Source organism: Eptatretus burgeri, chromosome 17, assembly GCF_056783735.1.
Source record: "Eptatretus burgeri isolate ZD-2024b chromosome 17, Ebu_testis_v1, whole genome shotgun sequence".
NCBI classification, from domain to species: Eukaryota; Metazoa; Chordata; class Myxini; order Myxiniformes; family Myxinidae; genus Eptatretus; species Eptatretus burgeri.
In genome coordinates this window covers 26448235-26462775 of record NC_140977.1, presented here as the reverse complement: position 1 = coordinate 26462775, position 14541 = coordinate 26448235, and the positions used below count along the sequence as shown (strand labels likewise).

The 14541-nt window shown below is 41.5% G+C and overlaps 1 protein-coding gene across 9 annotated transcripts in view; it reads right to left on the bottom strand.

The window, feature by feature from the left end:
• LOC147009594 (uncharacterized) overlaps window positions 1–14541 on the bottom strand; it is a 71026-nt gene that overhangs the window by 10708 nt on the left and 45777 nt on the right. For all 9 annotated transcript variants that reach the window (XM_085862400.1, XM_085862396.1, XM_085862402.1 and 6 more), the window contains one exon: window positions 2956–3004. In XM_085862400.1, coding sequence (XP_085718526.1) covers window positions 2956–3004 — 49 coding nt within the window. The remainder of the gene's footprint in view (window positions 1–2955; window positions 3005–14541) is intronic.

Here is a 14541-nt window from a genome sequence, read left to right as displayed (position 1 = left end):
CTCTATCAATGGCAATGATTCTGGTCCCAACTGACAGAGTTTTACCTTGTGCATCATTCTTTGATATTGTAATTTTAAAGGTTTGAAAGGATTCCATGAAACATATGAAAAGCAACATTCCTTTGTAAAAGAATAGGTAGGATCTGAGGGAAGGCAGGACTGTACGACTGTCAATCAGACTGACAGGGCCGCTATGTATTTTCCTCAATGTCGTACATATGGACATCGAATAATATCAGCAGAAATATCATGCCTTGGGAAATACCTGGTTTTTCAGTGTTATATTTATGAAAATAAAAGCGAGGTTTCTTCACATGGGACACACATGATCACAAACCCTCCTCCAGTCACTGTATCAAGATAAAAGCGAACAACATGATCAAGAACCTTCTCGAGTCATGGCTTTGCAGTGTCAGATTTGCTATGTCGGTGCATCTGGCATCCTCCAAAACAGGCTGAACAGTGGTTATCCACTCTAACTCTGAATTGAATAAATATTTGAACTGAAATTTTGTGTTCCTTTCATCTTTGTTTAGGAATACTACATCGAGTGGAGTTAAGTGATCAATGTTCAATTAATCAGGGGTAATTGTTTATTTCGCTCATGTGCACATATCATCACTGGCTCACAACACAGATGTGTGCATTCTGCAAATGAAACACACATGTCAGATAGAGCCATACCTACTTTCCACTTATGTGTCCAGTGTTGAATCCTACATTAGAGCTTCTCGTATGGATTGGGCAGGTACTTGGGGTACAGAAAATGTAATTCTTTCTCGAGCACATTTGCTGAATACCCCAGTGTATGTATACAACAGTGAGAGTAAGGATTGGGTAAGGTGCTCCCCTAAACATGTTGATGAAAATTTGCCTGATAATGTCACGCAGATGGCGATGTACATCAGGCTTCAGCATGATCACTTTGATGTTGTTCTCTCCACTGTTAATCTACAGTAATTATTTTGAACATTTCTAAGTGCAGGTCATTGTGTGCCCTGAGGCTGGATGAAGACATTATTACCCTGCGCTTGTGAAGTGAAAAGCAGGGTTAAGCGATTGGTAGCGTATGTATGTATGTTGTCCGTTTCTGCATTTTGTTAAGAGCATACATCGAAAACCATTCAGCGGAGGAAATTGAAACTTTACCATATGTTGTATGACCATGTGATATAGCAGTCACTCTTTAGAGGTCAACCAACATAGGCCAATTTTCTAAAATCCTCAATTTTCATCCATTTGACTAATTTCATCCATCCAATTTGAAGAGGATTTGCATATCAAGTCACTAAATTCAACCACCAACTATTTTTGAGGTCAACATTGACCAGATTTCTAAAATTGTCAATTTTAATTTGATTGACTTGAAATTTGAAGAGGATTTGCACATTTGGTCGTTGAATTCAACTACCAATTACTTTTGAGGTCAACATCGGCCATATTTCTGAAATCCTCAATTTTCATCCAATTTACTTAAAATTTGAACAGGATTTCACAAAAACTGACCATCATGTGTCACGTGGTCCGGCAGCCATATTGGATCAAAGGAAAAATCTTTTAAAAACCTCATCGGAGAAACCGCTTAACCGATCAATGCAAAATTTAACTACTTGATCAACTACTCATGGGAAATATGGTTTGATGAAGATGACATCATTGGCCATGTGGTCTGACAACCATATTGGATCAAAAAAAAAAAAAAACCTTAAAAAAAAAACAAGTTGGCTCATATCAAGTCCTCAAGACTGCACAGGGTATGTATTCTATGAAAACCATCCAGTTATTTGAGAAACAAGCAATAAGACAGAGCTGCAAGATACAGTCAGTGTAACGCAAGACATTCAGTATTGACATTGCTGACCAAGATCTCTTGGCACTTTTTCTTCAAGATTGGGTATCCTCCGAGTACCATACCATTCTGTTAATAATTTATAAAATCCTAGCCACCTGGGTTTAGTTAATTAGGTGTGAGCTGATTGGCTATTCCCTCCATTCACAGGTGAGAGATGTGGGTGGGTCTTTCTATATATATATATATATATATATATATATATATATATATATATATATATATATATATATATATATATATATATATATATATATATATAGTACAGTAAAACTCTTTTAAATCGCGGCCGTTGGGGTCCATAAAATAAAAATCCGCAGTTTCGACGATCCGCGGATCCGTCAATAATATTAAGAAAACCGCGAATAATATTAATAAAATATAATCTTGTATCAACGGACCGCGGATAGGGAGTACAAGTGAACCAGTCAAAGACTGTTTTTTTAAGGTAAAACTAACAAAAGTTTTTCGGAAACAATTCTGGATGTGTGCTTCCTCTCCCCCCCCCCCCCACCCCCCAGCATGTATAAAGGCTGTATAAAGCTGTAGAAAGGCTATAGAAAGCTGTAGAATGGTCGTAGAATCACGGATAATCAATGTGTGGTCTGTAGTCAGTCGTCTAAAGTTATGATTGAGATGGATTTTGCCTGAGGTTTTATACAGAAGAGGTGAGAGCGAGTTTATGACACTTCGCCACCTCAGATTCGCTCACCGCGTGTCAAAAAGGACTCAATTGTTGGGTTAAACGGCGGATTAAGGGCTTAAACCGTGGATTATAGCAGGTGTCGGCGGTTAGCGAACATATTATGTCAATGATTTGACAAGCCATTGTGTGTTTTACACCAACATCTGCGCATTCACACTTGTACAACGGTTCAGACCGCGGTTGAGATCAAAGACCCACATTCCACCCAAAAAATACTACTATTTCATGTGTAAATTTTGGGGTCCATGGTGGACCCGCAGATTAGCCGATTTCGCGGTTAAAAAGGCCACCAATTAAGAGGGTTTTACTGTATATGTATATGTATATGTATGTATATCATGTTCAGTTTTACAGCAAGCAGTCTGTAACTCTATAATCTGTACTACGTGCCATGGCAAACCTTGCGGTGATTGAGGCGATTCCAGTAGTTTTTGATGGCATTCTCTGTCCTGAGGAAACAGGCAAGGATGCAAAATAAAGAGGCATTAATGAAAAGAACAAGGATGTCGTAAAATCATGAAATTAAAATACAAAGTGAAATGAAGAACTCATCTGCTGTTATTCTACATTGGCAGACAGGAGGAACAATGGATGGAATCAACAGAAGGTCGATTGAAGTATGTTAATCTCGACATGGGATGTAAGGAGAAGCTGATTTTTTGGTGTTCACTATTTTTCAGAGCAAAAACAGAATGGACGAAGGGTCAATACCTGAAACGTCAGCTTCTTCTTGCTTCCCACAGCGGTGAGCACACCTCAATAAACATCCTGGTGATGTCATGCATTGTTCCACCTGTTCACTGGCAGATCAACACTAGCCTTAATGAGTAAAACTAATTCTCCATTCAGGCTCGACTGCCATGGATGATCTCATTTGAATCCTTTCCCAGGATAACCTGCCACATCGCAGGCCTCATGAATGAGGAGCCACAAATGGAAGATCAGAATAGTTAACCAAGTATATCTATACACCAAACTAAAGGAATACAGTACATTTCCTATTTGTCTATGTTGAAATATAACACGCTTGATCTCGAGCCAATTTACCATGGAAATGAGTTTAAATTTTTTTTTTCTCAACATTGAATATTTCGAACAGCTTAGAGTATTGTCCATGAGGTCATAATTTAGAAGATTTTGTATTGATTAATTATTGGATGATAATAGATCATTTGTTTTTCATGTTTATTGAGCATGTCACATTGTGACGCACCAAATGGAAACTTCTCTATCACACACCCCATGCTTGACCCTCCATTTCACAAAAACATGGACAATGCTTAGATCAGTCAATCAGTTTCTGTGATGATAATGGTTAAAGTGTCCCCTGTGAGACTGGGGGGTTAGTGGTTCAAACCCTGGCTGAGTGATACCAAAGAGCAAAGACTTCAAAAAAATGGTCCGTGCTGCTGCCTTGCTTGACATTCAACATTCAAAAAGAATAGAGCCGAGATAAACAACCATAAGTTAGCAACCATAGTGCATGCTTTAATGGGCTGAATGGCATCCTGCATTGAAGTTTCTTGTAAGGGAACTCATATCTATTGTTTATTGACTTTAACTTGTGCTTTTATTGGAAATAACTAAGTATTATTTTTTGGCATATTGAATTATGAGAAACAAAACCGCACAACTATGGAAAAATCACCATGATTATACTTTGCAGTGTATGGATTTGAACTACAACACAATATCAATTCATTATTCAGTACGAGCATTGTTGTTATTTTGTGTTGGAGGACATTGTTCAATTCCATTCATTTCTTACAGCACTTTTCATTGCAAGTAAAATCTCAAAGCACATCCTCTATGTCTCTACATTGCCTGCACAACTGTACCTTCGTGGCAGCTTTGAATTGATCTCTGGCATTACTGCTCCCTCAAGGAATGTTGGCCATCAACATGCTCTTTGTGTGGCCATGCCATTCAGAACCTATGTGCAACTCCTTTTTTGGGGGAAGGAGGATATTTTTTTAAAAATCAAAAAAAGTCAAGGCTTATGGAAGAGTGAGAACACAGAACGGATCACGATGCAACAGAACAAAAGGAACAGTAGAAAGAGGGGGGAACACCAACAGCAGGGTTGAGGGGCAAAATAGAAGAAGACTTGGACAAATAAGGAATGTGGGGAGGAATGAGGGATAAGGAAGTATGCATGGGCTGGACAAGATGGTTACAGAAGCAAATTGTCAGGAAGGAAAAATTGAAGATTTTAAAGGTGGGTGGGTCTGGGGGTGGGGGGTTAATGGAGGTAGAAAGGGTCATGGTTTTAGATGGGGGGGGGATCTGAGATGATGGTGAACAGCTGTCTTGACAATCTGGAGGGAAGAATAAGTAGGTGGGAACAGTAATTTTGGGAACTTCACCAGAAGGGGTTGGTGGTGGACATGAGCTCTGTAGAAATTTGGGGGTTGGATGGGTGGGGGGAGGAGACAAAATATGGAAAGAGCAGAGGGTGCAAGACCAGAAAGGAAGTGGGAGAAGACAGAGTAACCAGTGACATGTCTGTGATGGGAAAGTGATAGGCCCATAGACAACTTCATTGTAGGAGATTCCAATGATCTTCAGCACCTTAGAGTAAAATACAGTAGATCGTTGAAGATTAGGAATAGAACAGGGCCCAGAACACTGGCTCGTGGCACTCTAGCTTTGACTGAGAGGAGATGAAAGGATTCTTTTGAGAGCTACACGTTGGCTACGAGGGTAGAGGAAATCAGTAACCCAAGAGGAAAGTTGGTCTTGGATTACATAGGTAGACAGTTTAGAGAGCAAGGCGGGATCCATGTTATTAAACTGTCTTAATACTTGTTTTAGTTGATTTGGATATGCATCACTCTTGAAATGGTTCACTGTCCATTTCACCCCACCCCCACCCCCCCCCAAACAGCATGCTTTGGTTGAGTCCACATTTATGTTTGATTTATTTTCCTAATAAAATGATTAATGCTTGATATATTTTCAAATTTTGGGATGTGTGCACAAGCCCAGAGACAAAAGTAACCTCTTTGCATTGGAATCACCATCATAGTTTCAGCAGTTATTGAGGTAGGTCGGGCTAGCTTTATATTGCTTTGCATAGTTTTGAGAGGGGAAGAACAACAAATTGGCGATTTCCCGATTAGTTACTTTAGCGATGTATTCTGGTGTCTTTTTAAGTCTTGGTAGTTGAGAAGACACTTGAAAATAAAAGTTATGGCTATTAAATGCTTTTGACTTCACTCTAAGAGTTTGTGAGCATATATTTGTGTCCACATTTGAATGGGCAGCCATTTTATTCCTGCATCATCCCTCTACACTCTATAGTGTATATGGATGCTACCGTACTCCATGATAATGCTACAGCATCCTCTACCAAACATAAGAATTGTGTAAGAAATAAAATACAACTTAAAAGTGAGATGTTATTTTTCTGAAAAGGGCACTTAAGAAAAAAAAACCTTTTCTACTGGTTGTGCTTTGAAATGGAGACAATTGAAGTATGCACTTTAAGGTTCCTTCAATGTGATATTTTTCGAGCAACATCTGAACCTGGCACAAAGTACACCATGATATACTTTCTTAAAAGCATACCAAAAAGCCAGGAACAATCTTCCAAACAACGCTGCAATTGGAGATTGCTGATGGTTCCCGGGATATCCAACTCGTAATCTATTTATAATTCCAGCAATCTCTGTGTGTCAGTGTGTCTGTCTGTCTGTGACCGCTGTTTCTCGACAACCACTAGTCCAATCTAATTGCAACTTGCCAAGTATATGGCTGGGGCCCTGTGGATGTACCTTTTCAAGGTTTGATATTAATAGGACTGTCTATAATTCCAGCAATCTGTGTGTGTCTGTGACCGCTGTTTCTTGACAACCACTGGTCCGATCTAATTGAAACTTGCCAGGTATATTGCTGGGGCCCCGTGGATGTGCCTTTTCAAGGTTTGATACTAATCAGACAAATGGTTCCCAAGTTATGGCCATTTATTTACCAAACCAATGACAGGACACTGTGCTATGACATCACAATTTTTTTTTTTGCACGTACGGCTACGCACGTACGGGCATGCATGAGTATTAGCCAAATGGTAGCACTTGAAATTCTGCCTTGTAATGAAAAACTTTTTTTTCTTTCAAAAAGTGGGACACAACAAAGACAAAACACAATGCCTAATTTCAACATGAAATAATGGAAAAGGAAAATATTTAAATAAAATTTTTTTTGAAAAAAAGTTAAAAAAGAAAGTTTAAAATTGGAAAATTGAAGTAATTGAAAATAGAAAAAAAAGAGAACAAATAAAAAAAACAATTGAGCATTAAAAAATAATTTAAATCATGTAAAAGGGGGAAAAAAATTAAATAATGTAAAAATTCTTCAAAAAGCGAAACAACCAAGACAAAACACTTAATGCCTCCCTGTGAAAACCATAATAGGGCACGAAGATCAAAACACTTATTAAGACACCTGCGGCTCCATCACCCCAGTAACTGCAAAACATCCATGAGGGGTGACTCGGGAGTGTAATGAAAGTGAATGTGTACAAGAGGAACAGGATTCAAAATTTCCACCATCTTGGCTGCGTCTTCTTTTCTGCGTCATGTGCAGCCTATGGCTGCTGGTTGCATCATTGGTTGAGGGCATGGCTGTGCCGCTGATCCAGTGCCCCCGTTACCTCTACACTGGTACTCAATTTGCTGACCTTGGAAGGATGACAGGCAGAGTAAACGCAACCTGGTTTTAATCCAATGGCCGACAGGGGCTCAAAACTCAGGACCTCAAGATCTAAAGCCAGCCACCCTAAGATATGAAAAAGGAGAATGATAGAGTACATATTTATTTGTTGAATATGCTTGATTATCTAGGTGTTCTTGGTTCTCACACTGGAAAGAGCAATGAAGGAAAAACATATCTTGCAGGCTTTAAGAAAGTAAGGAGATGGGCTCATTGTTAGCTTTCTTCCAAATAACTCATCACAATTGGTTAATAGACTGTTATTACTCTGAGGAAGTAAGAAGGCTGGAAACAACAATTGTTTTAACTAGTATGGGCCCGGAGGGGCGGGCCTGTAGGTGCGTAAACGATGACTGGATTGGGGCATTATTTCAATTAGATCGGACCAACCGTATCAGAAATGGCCATAACTTGGGAAACACCAGGGAAACATACTCAGGTCCCCAGTGTCAATTGTGATGTCATATCAAATGACGAAGAATTGTGATGCCCCCTCTCTCTTGCCCCCCCTCGCTCCCCCTTAGTCTCGCCCCTTCTCTCTCCGCCCCTCCTCTCTCGCCCCCTCTCTCTCAACCCCCTCTCTCCCTCCCCTCTCTCGCCCCCTCTCTCTCACCCCTCGTCTCACCCCTCCTCTATTCCCCCTCTCTCTCCCCCCTCTCTCACCCCTCTCTCTCGCCCCTCTCTCTCGCCCCTACTCCCACCCCCTCTCACACTCCTCTCCCGTCCCCCTCTCTCGTCCCCACTCCCACCCCCCTCTCTCCCCCCTAGTCTCGCCCTTCATCTCTCCCCCCTCCTCTCTCGCCCCTCCTCTCTCGCAGATATTGGTCCACAGATAAATGGCCGTAACTTGGGAACCACTCGTCTGATTAATATCAAACCTTGAAAAGGCACATCCGCGGGTCCACAGCAATATTCCTGGCAAGTTTCAATCAGATCGGACCGTCAATCGTGCAAAAAAATCAAATAAATAATAAATAAATAAATATTAATTGTGACGTCATTCGTGATGTCATAGCACCGTGTCTTGTCATTGGTCGACAGATAAATGGCCATAACTTGGGAACTGCTCGTCCGATTGATATCAAACCTCGAAAAGGCACATCCGCAGGGCCCCGGCAATATTCCTGGCAAATTTCAATCCGAAGAGGAAGCATTGTGACGTCATTCGTGACGTCATAGCACCGTGTCCTGTCTGATTGACAGACAATATATAGGTCATTATTGATTGACAGACATTGGTCATTGTATCACGTTATTCTTTTTATTCAATTATTGTGCTATTCTTGTGTACTGCCAATTATTGTGCTATTGTTATTATTATTATTAAGATGCTGTTTTCATTATTCTGAGAAAAAATGGCATGATAAGCTGATAAGGTAGAACGACACTTCAGCTGCCATATATACACCTTTTCAACACTGAAAAAATCAATAAAATGGCCGTAACTTGGGAACCGCTCATCCGATTGACAGCAAACCTCGAAAAAGCACATCTGCAGGGCCCCGGCAATATTCCTGGCAAGTTTAAATCAGATCGGACTGGCGGTCGTCGAGAAACGGCGGTCGCAGACAAACAAACAGACAGACAGACACACAGAGATTGCTGGAATTATAGATAGATGAAGCATCGGCCATTTTCAACCAGTTAAGGAATATAAAAATAATTAATAAATGTCAATACAAAGATATTTGAACCGATGTTAAATAAGACAAGAAGCACAATCCTTTGCTGCAATTTCACGATGGGTTATGACACGGCTTCATTCCCATACCCACTACAACTTAAACCCACAAAAGAATATGAAGCATCTTTATTGTCTATGGAAACTTATAATACCCTTTTTAATAGCACAAAAGAAAATGATGAGTTTAGTTATAATCTAGGAAGCAGATAAAAAACAATAATCCCACCTGGAGCATAAGAGATTTCTCAAATATCTTTAGAAATTACTCGCCTTATGAAAGAACTAGGAGAGGAACCAAAAAAATATTATACATTGTTGCGCGCCGGGGTCCGGTGGCGAGAATGACCGCTAAGTGGGAAAGTTACATCGTCTCCCACCAGACTCCCAGAATTGTAGGCCGTCGCTCACGGATAATTCCGTGAGGCGGCGGGTCGCTTAACCGACCGTGAACGCCAATACCTCCACCGCGTAGCGTAGGGTCTTTTTGTCTTGAACCAATTTACCTAATTAACTACGCTGTGTCGTCTACCGGGGAACCACGCCCTCGGTACGTCTTCCCCGAACCGGATCACTCTACCAACTACCAACTACCTTTCCGGTTCGGATGCAGCAGAGCGGACCAGCCAAGAACATACCGGCTCGGATGAACAGATTATCGGGTATAAAAACCCGGCTAAACTCAGATCCGAACCATGCTGGACCAATGAAGGAAAAGACGAAAACGAACTGGGAACATTTCTAATAATGGTTTATTTACAATCAACTTACAAAAGGACTCAGAGCAGACTTGTCGCGGGATATACAGGCAAGATTTTCAATGAACAAACACTTAAACAGTTCTACTTAGAGACAGCATCACATACTCAGATGAAAATAAACCCAGGTGTATTGCAAAGGACGCCCGCAGCCAAAGAGGGAGGTGAGCTGAGGTCGCAGTTTTTTTGGGGTACCTGCACATTGGAGGGAATTAATGCTCCATGGTGCGGCACCTGTCAGTGGTCGTGCAGCTCGGCCCACAGCCACGTGCGCGGAGACTGTGTCCGCGAAGGAGCCCGGGTGGAGCAGAGCGGAGTCCGAAACGGGGATCAGGGCCGCCGACAGGACCCACGAGAGACCCGGTCAAGATCGGGCGCCCTCGAACCAGCGCAACAGATGAGCCACCGAGGCAAGACGCGGGCAGACCCTCCGCATCATGACCCTCCTTCTTTCTTTGGCAACCCACGACTCCAACCGTCTCACTCCAACCACTGTCTTGCTCCAACGCTGTTTCTCTCCAACCTCAGACTTCAGCTAACATGGCCGACCCACACAGAATTCTCTCTCTACCCTATCAGGATGGTGCCATAATTTTCTCCCAGCCAAGGACTCTATGCTGAGGATCGCTTCGTAATTTATAGATCTCTCTCAGCGGGGAGGGGTCTTGGTGGAGCTGACGCCACTGTCCGCCCTGATTAGACAGGGCCTCATGGGTCCGCCCATTCTGGGCATCGTTTCAGCCATGCCGGGAGAACCCCCCCCCCCCCTCCACGCGTGTCTGGACTCATCAAGAAGCCACAACACAAAGATTTTGCCCCGGCAAATGGGCCTTCGGATACAGCAGGTGGACAGTGGATTGGGATGGGGGGATGGAATATAAAGATTTATTACCCTACCTAAAAAAACATTGCAACGCACCCCTTCGATTTCCCACTAAACACGAGGAGGGAATTTGTCTACACATATACTTAACAGCATAACAAACTTTGGGTCAGCTGTATGTTTGAACGCATACGGTTCCTAGAACCATAACAATGTATTCAAAAACATACTTCAAAATCACTTATTCGGCTTAAAATATTTTAAAGTCGATTTCACAATTGTTTTGTTAATTCATTTTGAGAGTTATTGGGTATCTCCTCAAAAAAAAGATTGAAACCAATGGGATGTTTTACAGCGATAATGTTCCTCAAATATTTTCAGGTATAAACTCAGTATTAATTCACTGCTATTTGATTTATGGTGCTTATAATGATGGTATAAGAAGAAATACAATATTTTCATTCAGCACATACTCAATCCCAATTGAGTATAAATGCAATATGGAACCCAAAAATCTTGTGTATCCGGTGTCAGGAAAAACGATATACAGATTAAATTTTAGACTCACTGACCAAGATGATCGCATGATTTCCATTAATGGAGCAATCATTTCCATTAGAATTCACTTATGTGAAATTTTACAAAAATTAAATATAACAATGGTTATTGTAAGGAAGCAAGAGTTGAAGAAATATAAAAGAATTGCAAAAGACGGGATGTTCCTTTCACCACTGGATTATAGGCGAGGTGATGGTATGTATCTTGGTTGAGGCTACTAGAAACTGAAAAGACAACCGGGTGTCGGTCATCAATTTAGAAAAAAGGAGATGGGGGTAATCATTACTCTAATGGTGGGTATAGGTTCAACAATTCTTAAACATAAAATAAGTACGCGTAATGAACAGCAAGTAATCACAAGCATCTGAGGTCTGGCACAAATGCATAGAGCGTCATCTCTTATCCATTAAATGTGCACTTTGTACATGGCCCTACATATTTGTTCGTGGTTCTTTGGGAATATAAACAATTGCGTTTTCCAAGTAATAATTTGAGGTGCACAATGATAGGGTAGTAAGTAAACACGACAAGCTCAAAAGCAAGGATTGTGCATGCAACACAAATCCCTGAATCCCAGCCTCTTTTTGTCCCCTTTCCCTCTTAAACAAGAAAACGATGAGTAGGCCGGTGTTAATCCGTTTTACACCTCCATGAAGCCAATGCACCACACAACACATCCAAGAAAATTCAGCACTGGCCACTGCATTATTACCCAGCGCATGTGAAGTGAAAAGTTTATGTCCTTCTTATCACTTTATGATCGTCAGCTAGTGATCAAGGAACAACTTATTTAAATTGAATGTTATATTTTGATCACAAATCGGAACATTAATAGGAAGTCTGTTTAACAATACTTTGTCTCTGAACTTGTACCAATCACACATGCACAAAGTGGGAGATAATATATTTATTGTCTGCCTGCCTGGCGGTCAAACAAAATTGAATATCATTCCAAGCAGGACACTTACTGTTTATTTTTAAAGAACATCATGAAGGACACAAACAAACAGGCATAAATAACTAATGTATCATTACAGTGGTAGGCTAAGCCCTGGTCTCTAGCAGGGAAAATGGCATTAAAAATGCCTGTTGTGTTGTGCGTGTATTTTTATGGTGATGTACTAGACTGCATAAAACCCAAAATTAATTTATTTGTACGACTTTTACACTATTTATTTTATTTAAATTGAATTATATACTTGAACATTATAGAACACAAATCGCCTTCTAAATACTTCCAATAACTTCCAGTTTTTAGCTCACCTGGACTTAAGTCAGATGAGCTTATGTGATTGAGCAGTGTACGTAGGTGAGCAAGTAAGTCAGTCTATTAACGCTTTTCATTTTTACTTGAACCAAACACATGATGTTGATGAAACTTAGGCATCAGATATGAAGCTTGTGGCCAACGAAGGTGTATTGACCGCATGAAAGTCTGCGCTCATTAAGGGGGTGTACGGGGGGGGGGGGGATTCCTATTTTATTATGTGAGATGGGGATGCAAAAACTGTGACTATTATAGAGGTAAACAAAATAGTCATTGGTAAATAGCATTATGTAATGCCATTGGAAACACCACCACCCCCCCACCCCATGCTGAGCATTATGTAGTTTTTGAATGGTATGTTACAGAGTCCACTTTCCTCCAGGGGTACTCCCGGGGGTCTCCATCTGGCCATCCTCCAGGCAGATGCCTGGCCCATCCCCATCTCCTTCAAATGCCGATTCAACCTACTGTAACCACAAGGCATATGGTTGGTCCGCCCATTGGCCTTTTTCTTTCACGAGGCTCCTTCGCTGGGAAAATCTAGTGGGCAGGATCAGTCAGGAAAATGAGCTACATGTCCATACAGCCGCAGCTCACACAGACAGACTCTACAGGTAACAAATATCATCTGAGTTTCTCTCAGCAACCGCTCGTTGAACACAAAGTTCGACCAGGGATAGCAAAGGATTCTCTGAAGAAATCTGTTACCGAAGGAGTCAAGTCTCCATCTCAGATCCCTGGTCAGAGTCAAAGTCTCCATCTCAGATCCCTGGTCAGAGTCAAAGTCTCCATCTCAGATCCCTGGTCAGAGTCAAAGTCTCACATCCATAGAGGAAGACTGAAAGTACCAAGGATTTGAAAACTCAGATTTTCATCCTCTTGCACAGGCACCAATGGTACCACACCCCATAATCCAGTGAATCCATGACTCCCCAGGCCCAACCCAGATGTCTGTTGACCTATGGCTCACAGCCAGCGGAGACATGAATATCACTGCCAAGGTAAGTGAATCTCTCCGTGACCTCAACATCCTCACCACAAACAGGTACAGGCAAGACAGCACTACCCAATATGTCATTGAAAGCCTGGATCTTAGTTTTGACCACGGAAACCCATAATAGCAGCAGCTCATACTCCTCATTCAGTGCCTCAAGGGCCCCCAAAAGGATATCTAAAGTCTCTGCAAAATCAAGTTCAGATCTTGACACTCCCAAATGATGCTCTGCAGCTTGATCTCTCCGACATCCTCCCTAGAATCCCTGAAAAGAGTGGGAGCCAGTAAAAACCCTGACAAACTCCAGTAACAACTGGGAAATAAGTCAGAGATGGAACCACCACATCTCAAAGCACTGCCAGTACCAGAATATAGTTCAGAAATCAAATTGATCAGTTTTGGTGGCACCCCGCAAAGACCACGAATCCTCCAGAGGGCATCCCGATTCACCGAGTAGAACGCTTTAAAAAGATCAACAATCTGCAAGCAGCCCCTGCCGAAACTCTCATCCGCATTCAGTGACAACCCGAAGAGCAAGGATACAGTTGTAGGAAATTAAATAAAAATTAAACTTGTGTGCCTGGATAGAATTAATCAATGGAGCTGAGAAATGCTGGAGCAGAGATTTGGCCATAGTCACCAAGGACTCTGGCAGACACAGCACAGCATGCCTTTGATTGTCTTATCTATATGAAAAGGAATTCCAATGGCTCACGCAAATTTCTGATCAGAGTCCTTCTATCTCCTTTAACCTGGTGATAATTATGACCATGCATGGACTTGATTTTCTCCCTGTTCTCACGATTCCTGATTTGCAAAGTTCATTTGTAGTTTAACCTCGAGTATTGCTTTTGGTATAGACCATGCCTTTCTTGTAACAATATAAAATGCAGCAATACTCTGTCTATAGCAGAGAGTGCTTGGAGATTTTGTAAACAGCACTCGCTCCGAACGTGTGTATACATGAAACAAAGTGTACGATAAAGTCCCTTCTGATTTATAAATATCCAAAATTTCTATGACACGGTCAACTGTTGACCTCTTTGATGTAAAGCCTAATCACTTTGGGTGCTGGTGCTCAAGCAGATGGTGGCGATCACCATAAAGAATTATCTGAGCAAAGACGTTGCCTGGCAACATCGTTACCCCTCAGTAGTTGTTGCCATCCTGGCGATCACCCTTCTCTTTTCAG